This window comes from Hippocampus bargibanti, linkage group LG19 (assembly GCF_051943395.1).
Source record: "Hippocampus bargibanti isolate YZ-2025 linkage group LG19, ASM5194339v1, whole genome shotgun sequence".
Lineage (NCBI taxonomy): Eukaryota > Metazoa > Chordata > Actinopteri > Syngnathiformes > Syngnathidae > Hippocampus > Hippocampus bargibanti.
Genome location: NC_142752.1, coordinates 7,324,150 through 7,345,756, shown reverse-complemented (window position 1 = coordinate 7,345,756; position 21,607 = coordinate 7,324,150). Strand labels below are relative to the sequence as shown.

The 21,607-nt window shown below is 43.7% G+C and overlaps 1 protein-coding gene across 4 annotated transcripts in view; it reads right to left on the bottom strand.

The window, feature by feature from the left end:
* Positions 1-13,999, bottom strand: part of LOC148883837 (MAM domain-containing glycosylphosphatidylinositol anchor protein 2) — a 121,243-nt gene extending 107,244 nt beyond the window's left edge. For 3 of the 4 annotated variants that reach the window (XM_089021478.1, XM_089021477.1, XM_089021479.1), the window contains exon 1: positions 13,360-13,999. In XM_089021478.1, coding sequence (XP_088877604.1) covers positions 13,360-13,432 — 73 coding nt within the window. In that variant the 5' untranslated portion in view covers positions 13,433-13,999. The remainder of the gene's footprint in view (positions 1-13,359) is intronic. The other variant, XM_089021476.1, reaches the window with a different exon arrangement.
* Between the last annotated feature and the right edge of the window lie 7,608 nt (positions 14,000-21,607).

The window sequence follows — 21,607 nt, the reverse complement described above, 5'->3', positions numbered from 1 at the left end:
GGCAAGAGATGTGACACAATCTCTTTTCGTCAATGGATGCTACAGCTTCGTGTTTGCTTTCAACAGTTAAAGCTCTGGCCCTATACATATACTCCCACAGTCCAGAAGTGGCAGTGCCAGACCTCTGCTATGATAGGACCCTGCTCTAAGGTTGGGGGGGAGAAGAGGACTATTCCCTGAGGCTACACTGATTACTTCTATTGTCCTGACTGATTATGGTCTATGACTGGCCTGATTGCCCCATTCACTCTGGTATCATATTATCAGCATGACCACCACCACCTCTGGACAGTAGGGCCTGAGCTACCAGCAAAATTTTAGTTCGCTGACAAAGCTTCTGGGATGAGAAGCGAAACGTCTGACACCCTCAAAAAAGTACAGATGACGGCTGAAGAAACCTTTTCATCAATGGACCACTCTTGTACGACTGAGAGCTTACACAGAGGTAAAATGAAGTAATGTGAAGTCTTAGCTGGCAAAAAAGGCCAGAAAAAATCTCCTTGGCGATAGCGCTACTTGGTGAGCCGTTATAAAGACACGGCGACAGACGCCCCTCCAAAACGATCCCCCGGACGCTGCGTCACGCATCATAAAAGTCCCCAAGGTGCCTTTCGCTCAACACGTACTTGAGCGACAACGCCACGTCCGCCATCAATCACGGCGCTTCCGCCAGGATGCCGAGAGTGCAAAGAGGGGGGAATTTCTTGTGTTTTATTAGATTGCACAAACAAAATCATATTAGTTGGAAGCTCGCAGATGACGGCGCGGCGGCCTTGCCATTTTGCCCTCGCCATTGACAGCGAATAGATTATCTATTTTGCGTAAAAAAAATAAAATAGAATACAATTAAAGAAATGAGCAGAAAATAAATAAATAATACCTAACCGGGCAGTGGCGTGACTTTGAAACTTGCGACCCACTAGCTGCTATCTATGACAATCACATGCCTTGCGGCGTTTTCAACTTGAGGAAATCAAATCTGGCTACTTTTTTATGGTGCGAAACAGGACTTTGTTTTCACCTTTTTTAGCATTCAAAAACACACAACTATAATTTAACATTGTTGTTTTCGAAAGACAAAGACACATTAAAAAAAGGGGAAAAAAATCACTTCACTTCACTTTCTGGACCTGATCTTTAACTCATTCACTGCCGTTAACCAATTTATTCGAGAATTGAAAATATGACGGAGAGCGCCATTCCCAAATTGGTTCGGGTATTACTTTTTCTTGCGGGGGAGCCGATAAAGCGCTGGCCACGGCCTCTGGAAATGTTTTCCCTTCAACAACGGGGCAACATTTCCTTTTTTTCCATATTAGCGCTTTGTTCCAGCTTCAGCTGTTGTTAAAGCGCTATATAAACCAATATATAAACCAATATGTATGTATTACATTGTATTTTGGACAGCCACCCTCATTTCAAGCTCATATAACTCCAGATAATTAAGGAATTAACTTTTTTTCTGATGAAAGAAGAGAGTCTAAGGTTTTTTACACTGCAATGAATGTTTATGTAGTCCTAAACCTCAATATTCTGTGAGTCCTGCAATTAGAATGAAAATGAAAAAAACCTTGGCAGTCGATTGGACACATTTTTGCACATTGTCTGGCAGTGAATGAGTTAACCGAGCGTCAAACTTTGATGTCATGCTCCGCCCACCTGGGAGCCAAGAAACTTTCCAATTTAGTGTCAACCATCTGTCAAAGTACACTTGCTTCTGATTGGGGGCTCATTTGGGTTAATTCCCCTGGAGAGGACGGCGGCACTTTTGATGGCACCTGTCGCGACAAGGTGGAATCGTCACTAATTAAACGAGATGAGATACGGATCTCTTTGGGGCCTTTGACTTGCTCATACAAATACAAGTTTGATCGTGGCGAGGGGTGACTTTGGGAATTTAAAAATAGGGCAAAATGGCTCCTTTAGATCAAGCCGTGACTTTGGACTTTATCGGGAGATCCTCAATTTGTGTCTTGATTTTTTTTCTTCTAAATTGCTGGTCCACAATGGCCCTGACCTTCCTCTGAATCACACACTTCGATTGTGTCAGCAGGAAGAAAAGGAAGACGAGGCTCTTGCTGTCTCCTTTCACCTCCTGCTTATCTTGCTTGATCCTTCCCTGGATATTTTCCTTCTCGTGGTTGCATAATCCGCCACTGGAGGTTGGGGACGCGGGTGAAGGCCGTGCATGTGTGTGCGTGGGTATGTGTGCGGACGTGCACACACCGCTGATCTAAACTGTGATGACAGCTGAGGGTTTCTCGCTCTCACCTCCTGCGTTGCACTCGAAAAAGGGAGGTGAGAGCGGGGCGACGGAGGCGAATCTTCAAGACAGCGAGGGATTGTTGCTTATTGTGTCCCACTCACAGGCGCACAAAAAATATACACCCTGTGACATCGTGAAGTGCTATTGAGTTGATAACAACAAAAAAAAGCACTGGCTGAACCGTGCAGTATATTCACATGTGGCTATGTGTTAGCATCTCACGTGTCCGTTTGCTCCCTCAACAACCCCTCTGGCATGCACCCACGTGTGGGAGAAAGCCACGGAGAGGACACAATAACCCCCTTTGAAATTTGTACAACGAGCAAGAGTGGGCGAAGTTTGTTGTTCGGATAGGATGATGGAAAAAATATAAGGGTGAAGGAGTGAAAAACCTTGTTTTAACCAGATCAGGTAAACACAAACTACACTACTAACTAACATGAACAACCGTATTTTCCGGAGTATAAGGCGCACAGGAATATAAGGCGCACCCCAATGAAGGGTGTATTTTCAGTTTCTCCAAATATAAGGCACACTGGACGATAAGGCGTACACATGAATGAATGAAAAATGTTTACCCAAATATAATATCCATCCATCCATTTTCCGTACCGCTTATTCCTCATTAGGGTCGCGGGGGTGCTGGAGCCTATCTCAGCTGTCTTCGGGCACAAGGCGGGGGACACCCTGAATTGGTTGCCAGCCAATCACAGGGCACACAAAGACGTACAACAGTCACTCTCACACTCACACCTAGGGACAATTTGGAGTGGTCAAACTGCCTGACATGCATGTTTTTTGGAGTGTGGGAGGAAACCGGAGGACTCGGAGAAAACCCACGCGGGCCCGGGGAGAACATGCAAACTCCACACAGGGAGGCCGGACCGGGATAGGAACCCGCGACCTCTGCACTGTGTAGCCGGTGTGCTAACCACTCGACTACCAGGCCGGATATAAATATCAAAACATTTCCCAAATATAAGGCACTTCATAGTATAAGGCGCCACAATAGAGGCTGGGGTTACCTGCAAAATGGAGTCAGTGGCTGCTGACAGTAGTTGTGAGACCTGTTGTGGCTCAGTACTCCTTCATATATAAGGCATGCTTACGTATAAGGCACAGGGTCATTTTTTAAGAAAATCAAGGCTTTTAAGTGCGCCTAATACACCAGAAAATACAGTCATTCATATATTTTTTTCTGCTTAATATATGGTTCCAAATATTCCTTTAAGCAAAAAAAGACAAAAAGCATCAACCAATCCACAAATGACAACCAGGCGTCATTCCAAGCACCCTCAAATTGATTTGCAATCCACCCGCAAACTATTTCTGTTCATAGCTTTATTAGCAGTTTACATCGCCGGGCCCTCATTACAGCTCTGCATCTCGCCGCCGCGCGAGGAATATGTCGGAACTCATTTCCATAATGCAAGATCTTTAATGGCGGCCGCCTTGGTTAGCAAGTCGACTGCCGGAGGAAGGAGGTTAAAAGGCTTGCCGCCTCCATTGTGTTCCACATGCCGGCTATAAAAACAAAAGTCCATTTTTTTGCATTTTTAATTCCATAAGGCCAATTTAGCCGCATGGCTCCAACGTGCCCTCTTGCCCGCGGCGCTGTGACTTTAACAAGTCCATCAACCATTGCGGTAACGCATGCGTAGAGTGATGCTCCAGTAGCAAAAGCGCGGGTGAGTGTTACAATGTTGCAACGTTACCAAATGAACGCTAAAGTGGAAATTCATTGAGGAATACAGACTGAAGTAATCATTACCTTATTATGAACCCCCCACCCCCACTACCGCAGCATGCCTTATGAATGAGCCTGCTACATTTAGAACATGCCTCCCCCCACAAAAAAAGGCAACTCCAATGGGAATTTTACAATTTCACTGCCAGCAAATGTGCAAATATGTGTGCACCCCAGTGCCAGGGTTTTTGTAATTTTCATTCAAATTGCAGGACCCACAGAATATTGAGTTTTAGGACTACATAAACATTCAATGCAGCGTAAGAAACCTGAGACTGTCTTCTTTCATCAGAAAAAAAGTTTATTCCTAAATTATGAGTATGGGGCTATATGAGCTTGAAATGAGGGAATCTGTCCAAAATACAATGCAATACATACATATTTGTTTATATAGCGCTTTAACAACCGCTGAAGATGTAACAAAGTGCTTAACATGGAAAAAAGGCAAATGCTGCCCCCTCGTGGAAGCGAAAAAACATTGCCAGAGGTCTGACAGGTGCTTTATCAGCACCTGGGCAAATAAAAAAACAAAACAACTTCGGAAATGGCGCTCCATGTCACATTTTTCAATGCCCGAATAAATTCAGGAATGCCAGCGAATGAGTTAAAATGAGCCTCACACAAGAAGGTCATTTAAACGTGAAAACAGACGGCCAATGACTTTTGCGTCGACAGTAAATAAACGACAAGAGCATCGTGTGGCCCTAGCCAATTCGTGGCAATTATAAAACGTTTGCTCATTCGCCGCATCACTTAAATCGAAGCAGTTGATTCTTCCGGGTTGACGTCGCCGCCGCACTGATTAGCCCTCATGCAATTAAGTTGATTCTTCTATTTTTGGATCAACAAAGCAATTAGTGGCGACATTCTGAATGATCGACTCATATTGACGCTTACAAAAAAAAGAACACAAATTTGCAATGTTGCTGAGTGATAACAAGTAAATGTGATAATGTATTGTAAATGAAATTAAGGTTTGCCACGACGATGACATCATCGCTGAAATTTCGACTTTTTTTTCCCACGAACTTGAAACGTAACGAACGCTTCAGACAATCTTCAGACGCTTACTTATGACTTATTCGTCACCCTGGCGCGATTGTATTTGATCAACCGGCGATGGCCGCCGCACGTGTCGGTGTCACAATATGCTAACGGGCTTTTCCGTCACCGGGGAGCGTTTGATGTTTGCCAGTTGAAAGAATAAGCCTTCCTCTTTTTTCGCAGAAGCATGCTGTGATTGAAAGATCAGTTGTCCAGAGGCTAGAAAGGATTTTTCGTGGGCGTCACACATCCTATTACCTTAGTAGCATCCCAGAAAGCCACGAGGGGCAAACACAAACACACACATGCATACATAGAGCACTGCCCATTGCAGGAGGCCTCTCACCGCTAAAGGGATGCTGCCAACATTTCCCCAACTGCGGCATCGGCGCAGCTGAATTCATGAATATTTTTCAGTGTGTGTGGCGGAATGTGTCTGAGGATATAAATATAGAACCACCCCCCCCATGTTGCACCTCTTTGGAGGGCATCATTAATGCATCCAGAGATGCCGCTGTTGACACGTTGTTTGAATTGCGTCGCCCGTGTCGGCAAAGCGTGGATTTAGGTGTTTAATATCCACGTCGTGAAACTTTAACAACGCCGCTGAGCCAAGGATGAAGGAGCCCACTCTCATTTGGTGACTGCGTGACGGCTGCGTGAAATGGGTTTAACAACGGTGGTGTTTCACCGTCGAGTACTAAGGTGGAATCTATTTACCCAATTGGCTTCGGAAGGGGGATCGGCGGCAAGTGACACATTATTTGTGCTTGGCGGCGGTTCAAGGTGCGCAAAAAGCAACATCTTCCACGACCCCCCGCCCTCCATCAATCCCCCCATAAGCAGTCAGCACACAATCAGCAACAGATTGACTATTGACCTGCGCGTTCACCCAATCAAGCCTCCATTTAGGTTAAGGAGTTAAGGAATCGCCGCCCATCACCTTAGGTTACCGAATAAGAACTGCGGACACCTAAACTCCTTCCGTGCATAAATTAGGACTTCTCTCAGAGCTTCTCGCCCCTAACGCTAGAAGTCAAGTATAAGGTCTAGATAAGGTATCTAAAACCCAAAAGCTTAAAATACTGACCAACGAAGTCCAAGATGGCGCCCGGACAGGGAGCCGTCAGCAAATGCTCTTATGAAATGTGCTTTTTTTGTTGTCTTTGTGTTTTCTTTTGTCATTTTGTGTTGTTGTGCATCGTGTGGAACAGATATGGATGTTTTTTCAGCATTTTAGGCCACGCCGATGCATATGTCACGGCTTGGAATTGAAGCGGATTTAAGTGGGACAGATGTGAGAATATCTTTGTCAACGGATATTACAGCTTTGTGTTTGATTTCAACATTTAGCTTGGAGCAGACATGCACGTTTCACCATGACGTCCCTGATCCATAAGTGAGAAGGACACTTTGATCCTCTCCTCTTTCATCTAGAACTGCTTCATACAACAAAGAGGGTGCAGAAGGTGTATAAAATTGAATGACTGTCTGCTGTTTGTGTTGTGTGACATTATTTGTTTTTTGTTGTTGTTTGTTTGACGAGTGTGTCTGCCTTTACAGAAGCTCCTGCATTTTGTTTTTCTACTTCTTTCTTTCCTTTCCTTTTACTTTCATCACTTTGCTGCTGGAAATGTAAATTTCTCCACTGCGAGACTAACATATCTTATCCAATCCAATACAATACAAACAAAGACACACACAGAAATCACATTTTATACCCTACACACTTTCCAAATAACATGTCGGCTTTTTATATCCACTGTATTCTTCCATAAAGAATTTCTCTTCCTCCCCATACCCAAAAATAGATTCAAGAATGGAAATATTTTCAGCCCCAATAAAACGGAAAAACATTGTATGACCACCACAAAATATCCACTTGTAAACAATAGAAGAGCGTCTGTGTCATAAAAATTGTCGTTAATGGAAAAGAGTGCAATGCTCAGCCTCTGTAAAGCGATAAAAAATACTCACCTGTAAAAAATAAAAAGTAAAAAGGGGCATCGAGATTTTATGATGGCATGATATTAAAAGATCAAAATGAGACAGATTTATGGCCCCTGGAAAGCCATTACACAATGAATTTATAACCGGCGTAAAAATGCAAACCTGCAAAGGAATAAAGGGGCGGGTTCCTTACAGAATGTTGAAATTGAAGAGATTAGAATCGAGGGCTTTGGTGAACCAATAAAATGAACACGGACAATGCCTTCGAAAAAAAATCATGTCAAGACAACTGAAGACGCGGTTGCCATGGTCACCAAGATAAGAGCTTATTGCTGTCACCTTGCAGCTGCTGCATTTTTTTTTCTTTTATTGGGGAGTGGGGACATCAAACTCCGCCACCGCTAACTCAACCCTTCACCCTTTTTTTTTAATCTCCTCTCGTGCACGACCGCTCGCGCTTCTGCAATCACTCCGGGTCTGGGACGAAAACTTCGCGACGTGAAGGCCCAGTGGATGAAGAGGAGGATGCCGGGAGAGTGGAAACACTTTGGAAATGGCGGGTTCGTGGACTGTCGCTATGACAACAGACGTCATTCGACAATCGAAGCACTTAGTAGACCCGTGTGGGCTGAAATGACATAGTTGAAGCCTAGCATTAGCCTCTTGCCGATGCTGTATGAGTACTTACAACTTCACTAATGAGACAGCGGGCCACATCTTAAGTTGTCTGACATTGCGTGTAAAACGCAGAGAGAGGTTCAGGTGATGTAAGAACAAACAAATAAAGGAATTTGATCACTGGTTTCAAATACTATGCGTTGAGATGACCGTTCAAATCAACAACCACCGCAAAGCGAGCAAATTGGACATTGCCAAGTTGGAATTTGCAACTTCCACGGAACAAACAAAGTTGAAGATATAACGAACTGATTTGTGTTACGGGGCCGGGGGGTAAAATGCTTTATCACCCCCTAATAAAGCCACAAAGAATGTCAGGTTGAAATGTATAACCCCTATTAAAAAAATGACAAAATTTACACGAGTAAAGTGTAAAATTAATTTAATAACCTTCTGATGTCAAACAATCAAATATGTTTAATCACCCTCATAGGGCCATAAAGTATGGATGATTGTATTTTTTTTTTTCATTTTCCGAAAATCGCAAAATAACTAAAGTACACTGAAAATTGCGATAAAATACATGACTGATGCAAGAAAAAAACCCAACAATAAACGGGTCCAATGATTAATAACCCCTTATGAGGCAATAAAGAACCTCTTAAAAAAACATCTGGATTTTATTACCTCCTGATGCAAAATAATCAACGGGCATCATGATTATTAACCTCACATTACACCAGCAATTATGGATGATTAACGCATTCACTGCCATTCCTGAATTTATTTATTGAAAATATGACGTGGAGCCCCAGTCCCCAATTTGTTCGGGTTTTGGTTTTCCATGTTAGCACTTTATTCCCTCTTCAGCAGTTAAAGTGTTATATAAACCAAGATGTATGTTTTGCATTGTATTTGGTACAGTCGCCCCATGTCAAGCTGACTCCAGACCCATATAATTTAGGAATTAACTCCTTTTTCTGATAAAAGAAGAGAGTCTCAGGTTTCTTATGCTGCATTGAGTGTTAATGTAGTCCTAAAACTCAATATTCTGTGGGCCCTGCAATTTGAGTAAAAATGACAAAAACCCTGGCACTGGAGTGGACACATTTTTGCACATCGTCTGGCAGTGAATGAGTAAATACCATAACACCACAGTACGTAACAACCAGGTCCACTTTTGGATTTATAATACTTCATGTCCAAGACGAAAGATAGGAATGATTTATGGCCCCAATAAAGTCCAAAAAAACGATGTCTGCTCTGACACGGCAAAAAAAATGAATAAATAAATGTTGTCATCAACGCGTTACTTTCCCGAATGCGTTACTTCCCGGCAGGGTCAGCCACTGCAAAACGAGTCTACTGCCAGTTTGTCTTAACAAAGACAATCCCACTGAGTGACAGAAGACGGGGGGGCGGTCATTCATATTCAATAAGTACTCTCATCACGCGTGTGTCTTTGATGAGTGCTCGCATGTATAATTCCCTGTGATTGGAAGCGCTGCCACTCACCATAACTTTGGATAAAATGGTTGCGGGGAGCAGAAGTTGTTGCGAGGCTAGGCAAAGGCATTACATAAACCTTGCAATTGTGGCAGGTTGACGAAAGAGGCATCGGTTGAACCGCGGGGGAGCAGTAATTCAATTAACACGTCAGCAGATTAGCAGCAACCAAAACAGTAAAATGACGTGCAACCCCCTCCCTGACCCCCAATGTAAAAGCGCACAAGTACAATTGTTACCAGTTTGTATTGTGATTGTCACATAACAGAGCAATCAAAGGTAAACATTTTTTTTTACCTAAACTGAGCAGAGAAGCTTAAGAAAGTTCAATCGAAGGTCCGAGACTGGATTACTGTGGTAAAGTATCGCATTGAGTGTTCAACATGGCTGGCAAATGACAAGGACGTGATGAAATTAAATCCCGTGTTCGGCGGTGGGAGGCAACGTCGAGTCCGAACGTCGCTGAACTCTTGATGAGGGATTAAAGGTTCCGCTTGTCTTTTGAACTTTGTCTCCAGGCGTCAACAAGACGGATCCACCTTGACGGGCCTAATTCAAAGTAGCAAACGGACAGCGCGTGGCAAATCCACACCGTGGGCTAAAACACAGTTCCATGCTGAGCATATGCAGTCAGCAAATCTCTCTTTGGTCCAAAGAGAACTGGAGTGTTGGTTTGAGTAACACGCCACCCACAAGGCTATTCTCAACGTGGCCCTTCTGTATTGCCCTCTCATTTTCCGACCGATGGAAGTCGAAGGACTTATCCTCGCTCTCATTACAGCGGGGAAACACTCGGATCCCGATCCAAGGAAATGATGAAGGACCCCGTGGAAGGTGGCTCCGAGTGCCAACAAAGACGGCTTTAGTTTCACTGGCAGCTCACATTTGCATAGCTTAGAAGCCAGCGCGTCTGAACCGGGCCTCATGAAAAGACACAAGCGCCAATGGCTTGGACTTCAATGTGAGCGGGAAGGAGAACGCAGGATGCGGGGCAGAGGTAAAGAATGCCGTCGGGAACTTTTTCCCGCCGCTGTGCGGCATGAGCGAAATGCGATCCATGGGGAGTTTGCCGCCGACTGACTTTGATGCGTAGACGGGACCGCGGGAGCAGCGTCGGGCGCTCGTCATGTTTCATTTGAAAATATGACGTGGAGCGTCATTCACGAATTTGTTCAAGTTTTGTTTTTTCTTGCGGTGAGTGCAGATAAAGCGCTGGCCAGACCTCTATGAAAGTATTTTCCCTTCCACGAGAGGGCAGCATTTCCTTTTTTTCCATGTTAGCGCTTTGTTCCAGCTTCTGCTGTTGTTAAAGCACTATATAAATCAATACGTGTCTATTGATTTGTATTTTGGACAGCCGCCCTCATTTCAAGCTCATAACTCGAAATACATATAATTTAGGAATAAACTCTTTTTTTTTAATGAAAGAAGATAGTATAAGGTTTCTAACACCGTATTGAATGTTCATGTAGTCCTAAAACTCAATATTCTGTGGGTCCTGGAATTTGAGTGACAATGACAAAAACCCTGGCACTAGAGTGGGACCATTTTTGCACATGTTTGGCAGTGAATGAGTTAATTGGGGTAAAACAAGTGCTTTGCCTCTTTTCTTATGTGATTTGTACGTAATGACAAATATTTTGGCCGGGCATCAAATTAGATATGTGACTTCCAAGGTGGCAAGCAAATGACGGATTATTTACCTCGCTCGCGACTATCTAAAAGTTTGTTTGAATTTTGTTGCCAAACACCGTAGGATCAGCTGGTCGCGATGAAATTTTAACGTTATCTCCTGGGAGTGCACTGGACTGTGTGTGATGTGCGCAATAAAAACAAGCAGGCGAGCAGATGTTGTTCCGTGGCTTGGAGCCATGTCGTTTTTTTGGGGGACTGGTGGGGGTAACCGGCCCACATCGGGCCCTTCTAATGACTTCGGCGCTGTTACTTAACTCACTGGTGTTTGACTTCTCCCTAAATGGCCACATCGCTTAGTTGGGGTGTTGTGGGGGTGTTGACGTGACTTCACTCTTTTGCCTCCACATGGAAATCCGCGACGACTGCGACCGCGACGCTCAATACAAAACATCAAATCAAGAAATGACTGCGGATAAATAAGCGAAATGACACTTTAATTTAATCGTTCATCTCGGGCTTGTTTGGGACTCGATTGAATTCACAACGCTTAATTAAGCCAGCATTTCATCACAATCACAACTGCCGGCTTGCGGGTTCCTCCGGGCCGCTATCGGAATCCGGTCTCATCATCGATCATTCAGACCGCGATAGTTTTGTTGATGGGCCGCAGAGCGTGCGGCGAAAGGCCATCTTGATTCCATTCCGGAACCTGCGATCAATGCGAGATTGTTTAACAGGATGATTTATATTCATATTGGGTTTCCAAAACGCTCTTATCTTTGGAACAACAGAGAAAAGTAGTCGATTATTCTTTTGTCAGGCAGGGGGCCGTGCTGAAATCATCGATGACTTGCAGTGCTCGCTCATCATCGATACATGGATCGTAATCGATTAAGGATGGCTTCATTATTATTCGACAATGTCACGTTTCGGTTTGCGACCAACGGGTGGCGCTTTCGGGCCCCGCCTGCAGTTGCACAGGTGTTGGTCGTTTTAGTCAGTGGCAGTTAAAATGACTCTGGGCATGACCATTTAGGTGTTTGTTTCACCTTGTCAGGTTTGTTTCATCTTGTCATGTTTTACTCATATGGTTTTGTTTTCTACTTTGGACCATTTTGTTCTGATGACTTTGTTGTTTGAGATTTTGTTCCTGCCGACTGTATTTAATATAATTTGTCAAAGACACCCTACCTGCTTTTTTGGGGTCCATCACCACCACCAAAATTTACAAATTGCGACAGGCAGATGAGGTAAATCAACGCCTTTTGGGTGCGGCTTGCACCGCACAGTCGCACTTCAGAACAACGATTCAAATTACCGAGCTGCATGACATTTTGAGAGAAGATGCCCTCTTGGGAATGGGAAAGGAGCACCAGAGCAATGAGGGCAGCAAAGCAAACAGTAATCACACTCACGCTAAAAAAAGCTGCTGTCTGCCACAGCTCGCACCCAGACATTCACACGCATTGCCCATTTTGACACTGTATCATCAGGTCCTGCTTTCTCACAGCAAATCCACCCTGCCCGCTGTGTTCATGTCAGTCAATAATGTGTTTACAAGTGTTTTTAGTTCATTCTGATTAAGCTTCCCGGTAAATAACAATACAATACAATTCATATTGATTTATAGCGCTTTAACAACAGCTGAATCTGGAACAAAGCGCTTAACATGGACAACTACCATACAAAGGAAATAAAGCAGTCAAAAAGATAGTAGAACGCACCCCAATTAGGAGAAGCGACAGTCTATGGGCAAGTATTTTTTCCCAAATAGTCGCGTGGCACCGTCCCGCTCGTATAGGTGCATACAAAGCAGATGCGGCACTAAGAGCGGAATAGTGATGAGGACGCGGGGGTAGGGGAGGGAGGGGGGTGATGACCATTTTCAGAATGCACGGCACGGCGGCACAAAAGCGCAGGGGAGTTAAAGGAGGCGAAGGGAAAAAAATACAACACCACATAGCCCCATCTGTTCCATCAACCAACTCCTCCATGACGGGACGTTGTTGTCTATTAATGTGCATCTGAATGTCAACACCTTAAGTGCAGAGATTTTTTCTTCTTTTTTTGCGGGTAAGGCTCCTCGCAGCTTCCACAGTGCACAAAACACACCGGCATCATTCCTGCACATACGACAAGACAACTCGACGTAACGGTGCCAGGTGACAAGCAACCCATCCACACACACACACACACACACACACACACACACACACACACACACACACACACACACACACACACACACACACACACACACACACACACACACACACACACACACACACACACACACACGCACACGCACACATCACATTGAGGTCTGCTGTAACTAGAGCACACGTGAGCTCCCATCCCAAATCATGATGGAGACACAGCGCCCGTCCGTACCACCGGTTGCACAGAAAAAGAGATGAAAGGCTGTGACATAACAGAGTGCGACTTCCCTTCCGCGATGAGGTTCCCGTTGTCACCAGCGCATGACTGCCGCAGAATCCGAGTGTGCACGGGGGTGCTGAATTCATTCATTTCGGCGTCGCAATCTGATCTATTATTTTTTGCAAGGTCATGTCCACGCGTGACGCTCACTCACCGTACACTCCTTGGCAACGGATGCCCTCCACCAGCAGCGCCAGTAACCCCAAGACACACGTAACCGGGTCCATCCTTTAATTTTTCGCTCTCCTTCAACGTCGTGATAATCTCTGCATGATCCAAGGGAAAAGCAGTCAAGTCAGGCTTTGAATTCCGGCCCCACAAAAAAGGGAGGTGTAGAAGTGTCGATTGTGGGCCTTTTTTCTTACTCTTTTTCTCTTCAGCAAGCTTGCGTCGGTGCCTCCGGGCAGGTAGCGAGGGAGCCCGAGGGACTGTGCCGAGGAGGAGGAGGACTGCAGCTGGGTAGTGGCATAGCTCCTCCCGGAGGTTCAGATATGCTCACGGTTGCCGAATCCAAGCGGAGGCAGTGACACCGACGTAAGACTGGCCGGGCGGCGGTAGCAGCGGCAAACGCATCGCCGCCTGTCGGATAAATCGACTCCGAAGGTCCGTGTTAGAGTACAGAAGAGCCGGCCGGGCTGCGGTGGGGAGAATGGGGGGTCTGCGCTTTACACGCCTTTGCTCGGTCACTGTTGTTGCGCAAGCCGCTGTGAGGGAGCGAAGGCAACGCCAGGAGGAGGTGCGTGGCTCTCTGGGCTCATCAGTATTCGGGGAGTCGGCGTCAAGGAAGGCTGGAGAGGCGCAGCTGTTAGGGGCTGGGAGGAGGAGGGTGGAAGGGGAAGATGGCTGGATGTATCGCTGTGAGAGAGAGAGAGAGAGAGAGAGAGAGAGAGAGAGAGAGAGAGAGAGAGAGAGAGAGAGAGAGAGAGAGAGAGGTGTAATGTGTTACTTTTTTATTTTATGACAACATTATCAGAATAGATCCTGAAATAATATTCAGTCTTGTAAAATATACTATCTATGGCCAGCAGATAGCAGTATTGGGTTTCATTTTACAGTAAAGTCTCGTTATATCGATATCGGTTATATCGATAGTACCGCTTATTACGATACTATTTCTATCAACGCAAGGAGAAAATTACATGCGCGCAGGGTCGGATATATCGATAGTCCCGGTTATATCGATATTTTTCGGACTCCCGAGAATATCGATATAACGAGACTTTACTGTAGTTGAAATTACCAAATGTATATTTTTTTATTAAAACAATGTGGAAGCTGAGGAACATCATTGATTCCTGGAAGGTTTGGCTGACCCATTGATCAAAGTGTTTGTCACTTTAACTCATTCACTGCCATTCGCAAATTTATTCGGGAATTGAAAATATACGTAGAGCACTATTCCCGAATTAGTTTTGGGGTTTTTTTTCTTGCTTGGGTGCAGATAAAGCGCTGACCAGACCTGTGGTCATGTTTTTTTTTCATGTTTGCGCTTTGTTCCTGTCTCAGCAATTGTTTATGCGCTATATAATGAATATGCCAATATGTATGAATGTGTAATATGTATATGCCAATATGTATGAATGTGTAATATGTATATGCCAATATGTATGAATTGCATTGTATTTTGGACAGCCGCGCTCATTTGAAGCCCACATAAGTCCAGACACATAATTTAGGAATTAACTATTTTTTCAAATGAAAAAAGAAAGTCTAAGGTTTTTTACGCTGCATTGAATGTTTATATAGTCCTGAAATCAATATTCTCTTGGTGCTGAAATTCGAGTAACAATGACAAAAACCCTGGCACTGTGGACATAGTTTTGCACGTCTGGCAGTGAAAGAGTTAATTTTCATACAAAGGAAGGTCAAAAGAGAGAAAAGACACCGATTATTTAAATTAAAAATAGTGGCAATGAAATAAACTGCATAAATACGTACACACAAACATGCCTGGAACGATGCATACACACACACACTACCAAATACAACTACGACTGAATCAAGAGTGAATACTTTAAGCTTGTTGAATGCTAATTTGCTACACTGGTGATATTCATAAACATGATTTTGCAAGAACATAACACATTTTCATCATTGCTAGTTATATTTTATCGAAAGACTGTTCGGATGTTTGAGGCATTGTTAGATGATACATGCTCATTCATTCAGTCGAAATTATGCAAGATGAAATTGATGAAAGAACTACAGATGGAGGGTTATACACATTCCACTAACAATGGGTTGCTTTTATGATGACTTTCCACTGGTAATGACAAACAGTAGGGACGTTTCAGTCATGGTTAAAGCACTTTAAAAGGTAAGTTTTGATAGATTGGGAAACCAGGAGGTAACCCCCAAAAACATGTAGGACTCTGAGTGGTTTATTTTTTCATTTCTTTTTTTTTTGTTGCTCCACCATTATGCTCAAGTGTGTGCACTGTGCACTAGTAAGTGTCGGACCTTACAGTAGCTGTTACCTAGCAACACATTTTCTTGGAAAAGCTTTTTATCACTCAATGTTTCATCCATAAATCTCAAAGTGTTGCACGCGGCAGTGAAAGGCAACAATCTAAAGCCATTGCTCTTTGTTTTAAACTCGGGCGATGTCACATTCAAAGTGTCGTAGGCTCATTGGCAACAGCAGATGATGACGTGGTTCCAAAGCTTAAATAAAAAAAATCCAGGAGAATCATTTCATTGCGGTCACCATTTAAAGCAGTGCCATGAGAAATTTGCCATTAAAGTCTAATGTACTGATCTTGTCCCTGCGTCCGTTTTATGCTAGACATTGGTGCTCTTGAACGATGTTAGGGTTTTATTTGCGGCTCATTACTCGCCTTCGTTTTATCTTGGGGTGTCAAAAGTATGCAGTTGATTAATTTTATCGACAGGAAAGCTCAAGTGATTTTATTCTGCGTGTTTTGAGGCTGACGGTTTTTGCAGTGTGGCTGTCAATTAAGTAAAAAAAAAAAAAACAACAACAAATGGGCAGCTTTTCACTTCCTGTTTCATCTCAGGTGTCAGAGTCAAGGCCCGGGGGGCAAATCCGGCCCAACACACCATTTTGTTTGGCCCGTGAAGGCAAATCTAATTTGTAAAATTTTGTGATGCTAGCTGAAGTTCCAACCAAAATTTAAATTGTTCCATGTCATCCACAATAACAGTCATTATTTTTTACTTCAAATTTGAAAACTAGTCACTTATGAATTTGTTGTGCGCTCTATATGTAATATGAGTGGATGAAACCTTCTAATGGCTTCCCAAAATTAATAACGCCCCCAGAGAGGAAACCGGAACTAGCTTCAATAAGAGCGCTTCATGAGCCTAATAAGCAGCATGACATTTCAGTTGTTTTTTAGGCGGGCTGATCAGCAGCTTTGTATGAATCTCTGCAGGAAATGCGAGACATATAGTAGTCCAGGGTTAAAGAAAAATTCATCGCTGTGTTGGCGCATAATGACCCTTAAGTTGAATCTCAAAGCTCCAATCTGATTAAAATTTGCCATGAATTCATCCGGGTGTCGATACCTGTAATCAGGCATTAACCATTTGCGTTGCCATCGATTAACCCGCACGGCAGTCTATCCATTCTTTCACCGTCGGAATCTTCAATCGATCATCGTGCCTCCGCTGATTCCAGCCAAGTCATCTGATTGATTCTGTCATGGTCGTTTTGGTGAGACAGCACTGATTGGACGCACTGCGCTAATTAAGCCCTGCTGCTCCGCGGGGGCGGTACCGCAAATAGATAATTGTTCTGACCTTAATTTTGCATGAAAGGTCACATTCTAATAGGTAAATGGATGTAAAATGGAGGAATGTTGGTGCCATTTGACTGTCATCGCCGGCGATTGTGCTTTTTTTGCGCCTGTTATGGACAGTAATTTCACAGCCCCGCTTTGATCAGCGGAAAGATCGGTGCTGTTGGACAGTCTGCGGCTGGATGGATGCATGGCCCACGATGAGAAGAAAGGAGCATCCGCGCAGAGCGCCGATGCGCCTGTGGAAATGTCGCGGCTTGGAATTGAAGTGGATTTACGTGGAACAGGAAATCTTTTTGTCAATGGATGTGACAGCTTCATGTTTGCTTTCAACATTTAGCTTGTAGCAGACGGGCGCATTCCACCATGAAGTCCCTGATCCACTGGTGAAAAGGACGCTTTGATCCCTTCCTTTTTCATCTTTAACTGCTTCATGCGACAAAGATGGGGTTGAGAGTGCTCAAAATTGAAAGACTGTCTTTATCTTTTAATATTTGCTATTTTGTTTTTACTTCAAGATGGCACCTCGAGAGTGGCTGCCTTTCCAGCAGTTCCTGCATTTAGTTTTTCTATTTCTTCATTTCCTTTCCTCTTACTTTCATAACTTTGCTGCTGTGAAATGTAAATTTCTCCACTGCGAGATGAATAAAGGCGAATCCAACCCAACCCAATACAAAACCGAATTTAAAACATGAATAGACATTTTATGACAAATCCATAGACAAATGATTGCCAAACAAAAATTTACAAAAAATGCATAAATAATCTTCTATTGGATGGCATAAAGTATGAAATTCATATACATATCCTCTTTTTGTGACGATTTTGCTGGGCGGTGCGATTTTTAAAACTTTTTCTCACAGTACCTTAGCTCAAGAAAGGTTGTGAATCACTGACAGAGACGATGCATGATGAGGGTCTGTGTAGTCCACATTGTAGCGGTCCTTCCATCACGTCAATGTATTTTGCTGTAATGTTTGGTCTGGGGAGCTCGTCTTGCACCCAAAAGCCGCCAGAAGAGGGCTTCCAAGCTCCATATAAGGAATTTATCAGCCTGTGGAAACGGACGTGGCCACAGGAGGTCGCCATTTTGTGCCTCTTTTTCGGTGAGACATATCCCCTCGATGTTGCCTCAAAATGGCAGGGAATAACTTATTTAATCGATTGCAAACATGTATGCTTTCCTCTTCAGAACTACTTGAATCATATTCATAACTGGATGTATAACAAGAAAGTATATTCTCCGAATCTGAAGCCATTGTTTTGATTCTCCAGGTATGCAAGACGTCTTGCAGTGACGTCACGAACTGGGGGCGGGACTTTCTGAAAATGCCCAATTCACCGCTCAATTTTTTGCAGATTTTGGACACTTTAAGTCATTTTTATTGGTGTTTTGCATTTGAATAAAAATATCATACTGCGTGTTTTGGGTATTTTAGATGCTATAAAATGTTTTTCTGAACAAAAAAGTGACGTCTTTTTAAATCCATTACAATTACCTGACAACTTGAGCGAATCGCTCCATCGCCGTTTTTAACCCCTGATGGTTCTTATTGAACACCAATTTGAAAAATGTGACCGCGAGAAAATTCTCCATTTTTTTTAAAACACAAACACCACCGCAGACAATTTTTGCTCCCGTCCACACTGACATCTGTACAAACAGCCTGGTATCTATTTATTAATTTACAACTCGCCGCATTTATTATCCATGGACACTCGGCTCATTCATCTCGGTCGGTCTCTTGTGTGTTTCACTGGGATTCGTGCGCGCTGCCTGCAACTGTCCATGAAGGCTTTTTCTATTCCATTCGATTAATCCGGCAAAGATTAGCGACGCCTCCTTAGAAGGAAAAAAAGGGCTACTTTAATATTGTGGCCCGAGTGAACACAATCTGGGCGCGCAGACATTCTCCCCATCCCGCTTCTGTGCCTCAGATAGTAATTATCTCTCAAGAAAAGACGACCAAAAAAGACTCAACTCGTGCGTGTTCATATATTTTCGGGGTGCAAGGAGTGCTTGCTACGAGTTGCTCACACGCGGGTTAACTTTTCACCAGACTGGGATGGGCGCCAAATGACACCCACGGGAGGTCCTCGAAAGGCCAGAGGTAATCATCGTTCGTACCTGAGCCGGGGTACGAGCAGATGTTGCAAATTGGGGGAGGCACTTGTACGAAAGTACAGTGATACCTTAGCTTACGAACTTAATTGGTTCCTAGAAAGTGTGTGTAACGCAAAAAGTGTGTATTCCAAACAGTAATTTCCCATAGGAAACCATTAAAATGAGAATAATCCGTTCCTATGTCCTCATAAAAAAATAATTTTGAACTAAATAAGCTGTAAAATTACACAAAATATACCTTATTTAATGTATAATAAATGTGCTATGGTATTGTAATTAAAGAAATAAACCGTACAGTGTAATAAAGTCGTTTTATTTACCTTTGTGATGGTCGTTTATGGCTTGATGGAATGGATAGCTTTTTGCATAAAGTGTCTCAAGGAGCTCTGGGTTGTACATCTTAAAAGTTGTGATACTGCAACAGCAACAGATGCAAGCATACACACTAGAAACTTCATTAATAGCTGGTTCCCTTGCTTGTAGGTTCTCTTCAAATTATACAGATTGCTCCTGCCGGTTATTTGTGGGGCCAGATTGATGGGATATTTTAACATTGCAGTCTACACTCTGCCTTTGAACTATCAATAAAGTTGAAATGAGTCCAAATTTCACTGTGTTTTCTATCCATGTTCTCACCCTTTAATTTTTTTTTCACTTTTTTGTTTCAAGCACTGTCGTCTCCCTTTCGTGTGTGTATTTCTGTTTCTGTAATCCCTGCCCCCCACTCACTGCTGCGTGTGTACCCTCCCTCCTCTACCACGGATCTTAACCAATCACCTGTGGATTTAACCGAAGATTGGGGGCGGGGAATGGAGGGAAAAAAAGCCTGCTGCAATTTTCAGCTCCTTGTAAGGAGCGCCAAGAACCGGCTGGTTCGCCAACGACACATCACCCATTGTGCCGCTCCGTATGTTTCCTGAAAAATAGTTCGTATGCCAAGATTATGTTATTTATATTATATAGACGAACTTTTCGCCTTACGAACGTTAAATTCGCAAGGTGAATAGTTTGTTAGCTAAAGCGTCCGTAAGCCAAGGTATCACTGTATATCAGTTTGAATGTCTGCACTCGAATTCAGTGAATGGATTGTTAGATTGACGTTGGCTCAATTGAGGAAAAAAAGCCTTGTGGCAACGGACGAGTGAAGCAGGCTTATTATTATTTCAGCAGGTTACACGTGGTGATGCGGCGTATGATTTCTTTCTTCTACAAGGCACGCCTAGTCTCAATAAAGGTTGGAGGGCGAGAAAAAAAAAAAACAACACCACCAGGCCACAAAACCAGCAGACACGTGTAAGTGGCTAACATGCAAAATTATCCAAACAGGAGTTCACCACTGCATACGCAGCCAAATGAAATAGGGCCAACAATCACTATAGGCCGACTTGTGAGAAAACAAATGAATTATTGATGCATGATGAATATTGCATCTTGTGGTACACAAAAAAAATGTTGCCGTCTCCCTCGCCATCATAAGGCGGCGGATTTGATTTACGCAGATGCTTTTCCGCCGGGCCGATGAAGTGGAATCGCAATCACGCGACACATGAAAAGAAAAGCGTTGCGGCTGTTATTGTCGTATTTTTTTTCCTCCCCTGACGTGTGACACAAACATCATTCTCCGGTTTCTCTTCATATTAAGATGAAGTCAGTCGGTTCTACATCGCTATGAAAAAATACATAAGAAATGTAATAAAACGCTCGACCGGTAATCAGAACGATGGGAAATAACCAAGGAAGTCAGTGAAGATAGCGCAAGACGACATCAGCTAGCTCATTATGTTCCAAGGACGCGGACCGTTGTTCAGGAAAGACAAATATCATCTGAATTTTCAAATGGAAAAAAAAATTATGAGGAAGTGTTCATTTGTCTTGCGATAATACATTCAGAAGTTCTCGAGGGGAAAAATAAGTTTGTAAGCATTTGGTGGTAACGTACACTGACGGCAAGGCAACATGGGAAACCGTTTGCAGCTCAATGGGGGGGGGGGGGTCTTAGCATATTTGTTTTGAAGGAATTGATGCTGCCATGCACATCCAGGACGGAGCATCTTTTTCGGCATACTTCAATGGCTATTGACTAAAGAACTCACATGCGCGGGCGTGAGCGCGGGCGTTATACGCGCCATCACTTCGCCAGATGTTATTGCTTACACGCCGGCAAATTTCCTAAGGTGCTGTGACAATTTCATTAACTTGGGTTGGAAAGAAAAGAGGCGGGGAGAAGAGAAGGGGGGGATGCATGAAAAAAAAAACCATCAATTTTGTCTCAAAAATATCAAATACGGAGAAGGAACATCATCTCCCCTCACACTGTTGTAATGAGCTCCGACGGAGTCCGATGGCACTGGATATCAGATGCATCCGATTCCAAAGAGGCGGGGCGGGGGGGTGTCAATGAAATAAATAAATAAACTGCTCCATCATGCTCGCTCGGTTCAGACGGGGAAGACCGCACAAGTCGCAAAATCGATATGTCCCGTTAAACTGCCACGATGTAATCCTTTTGACAGCCC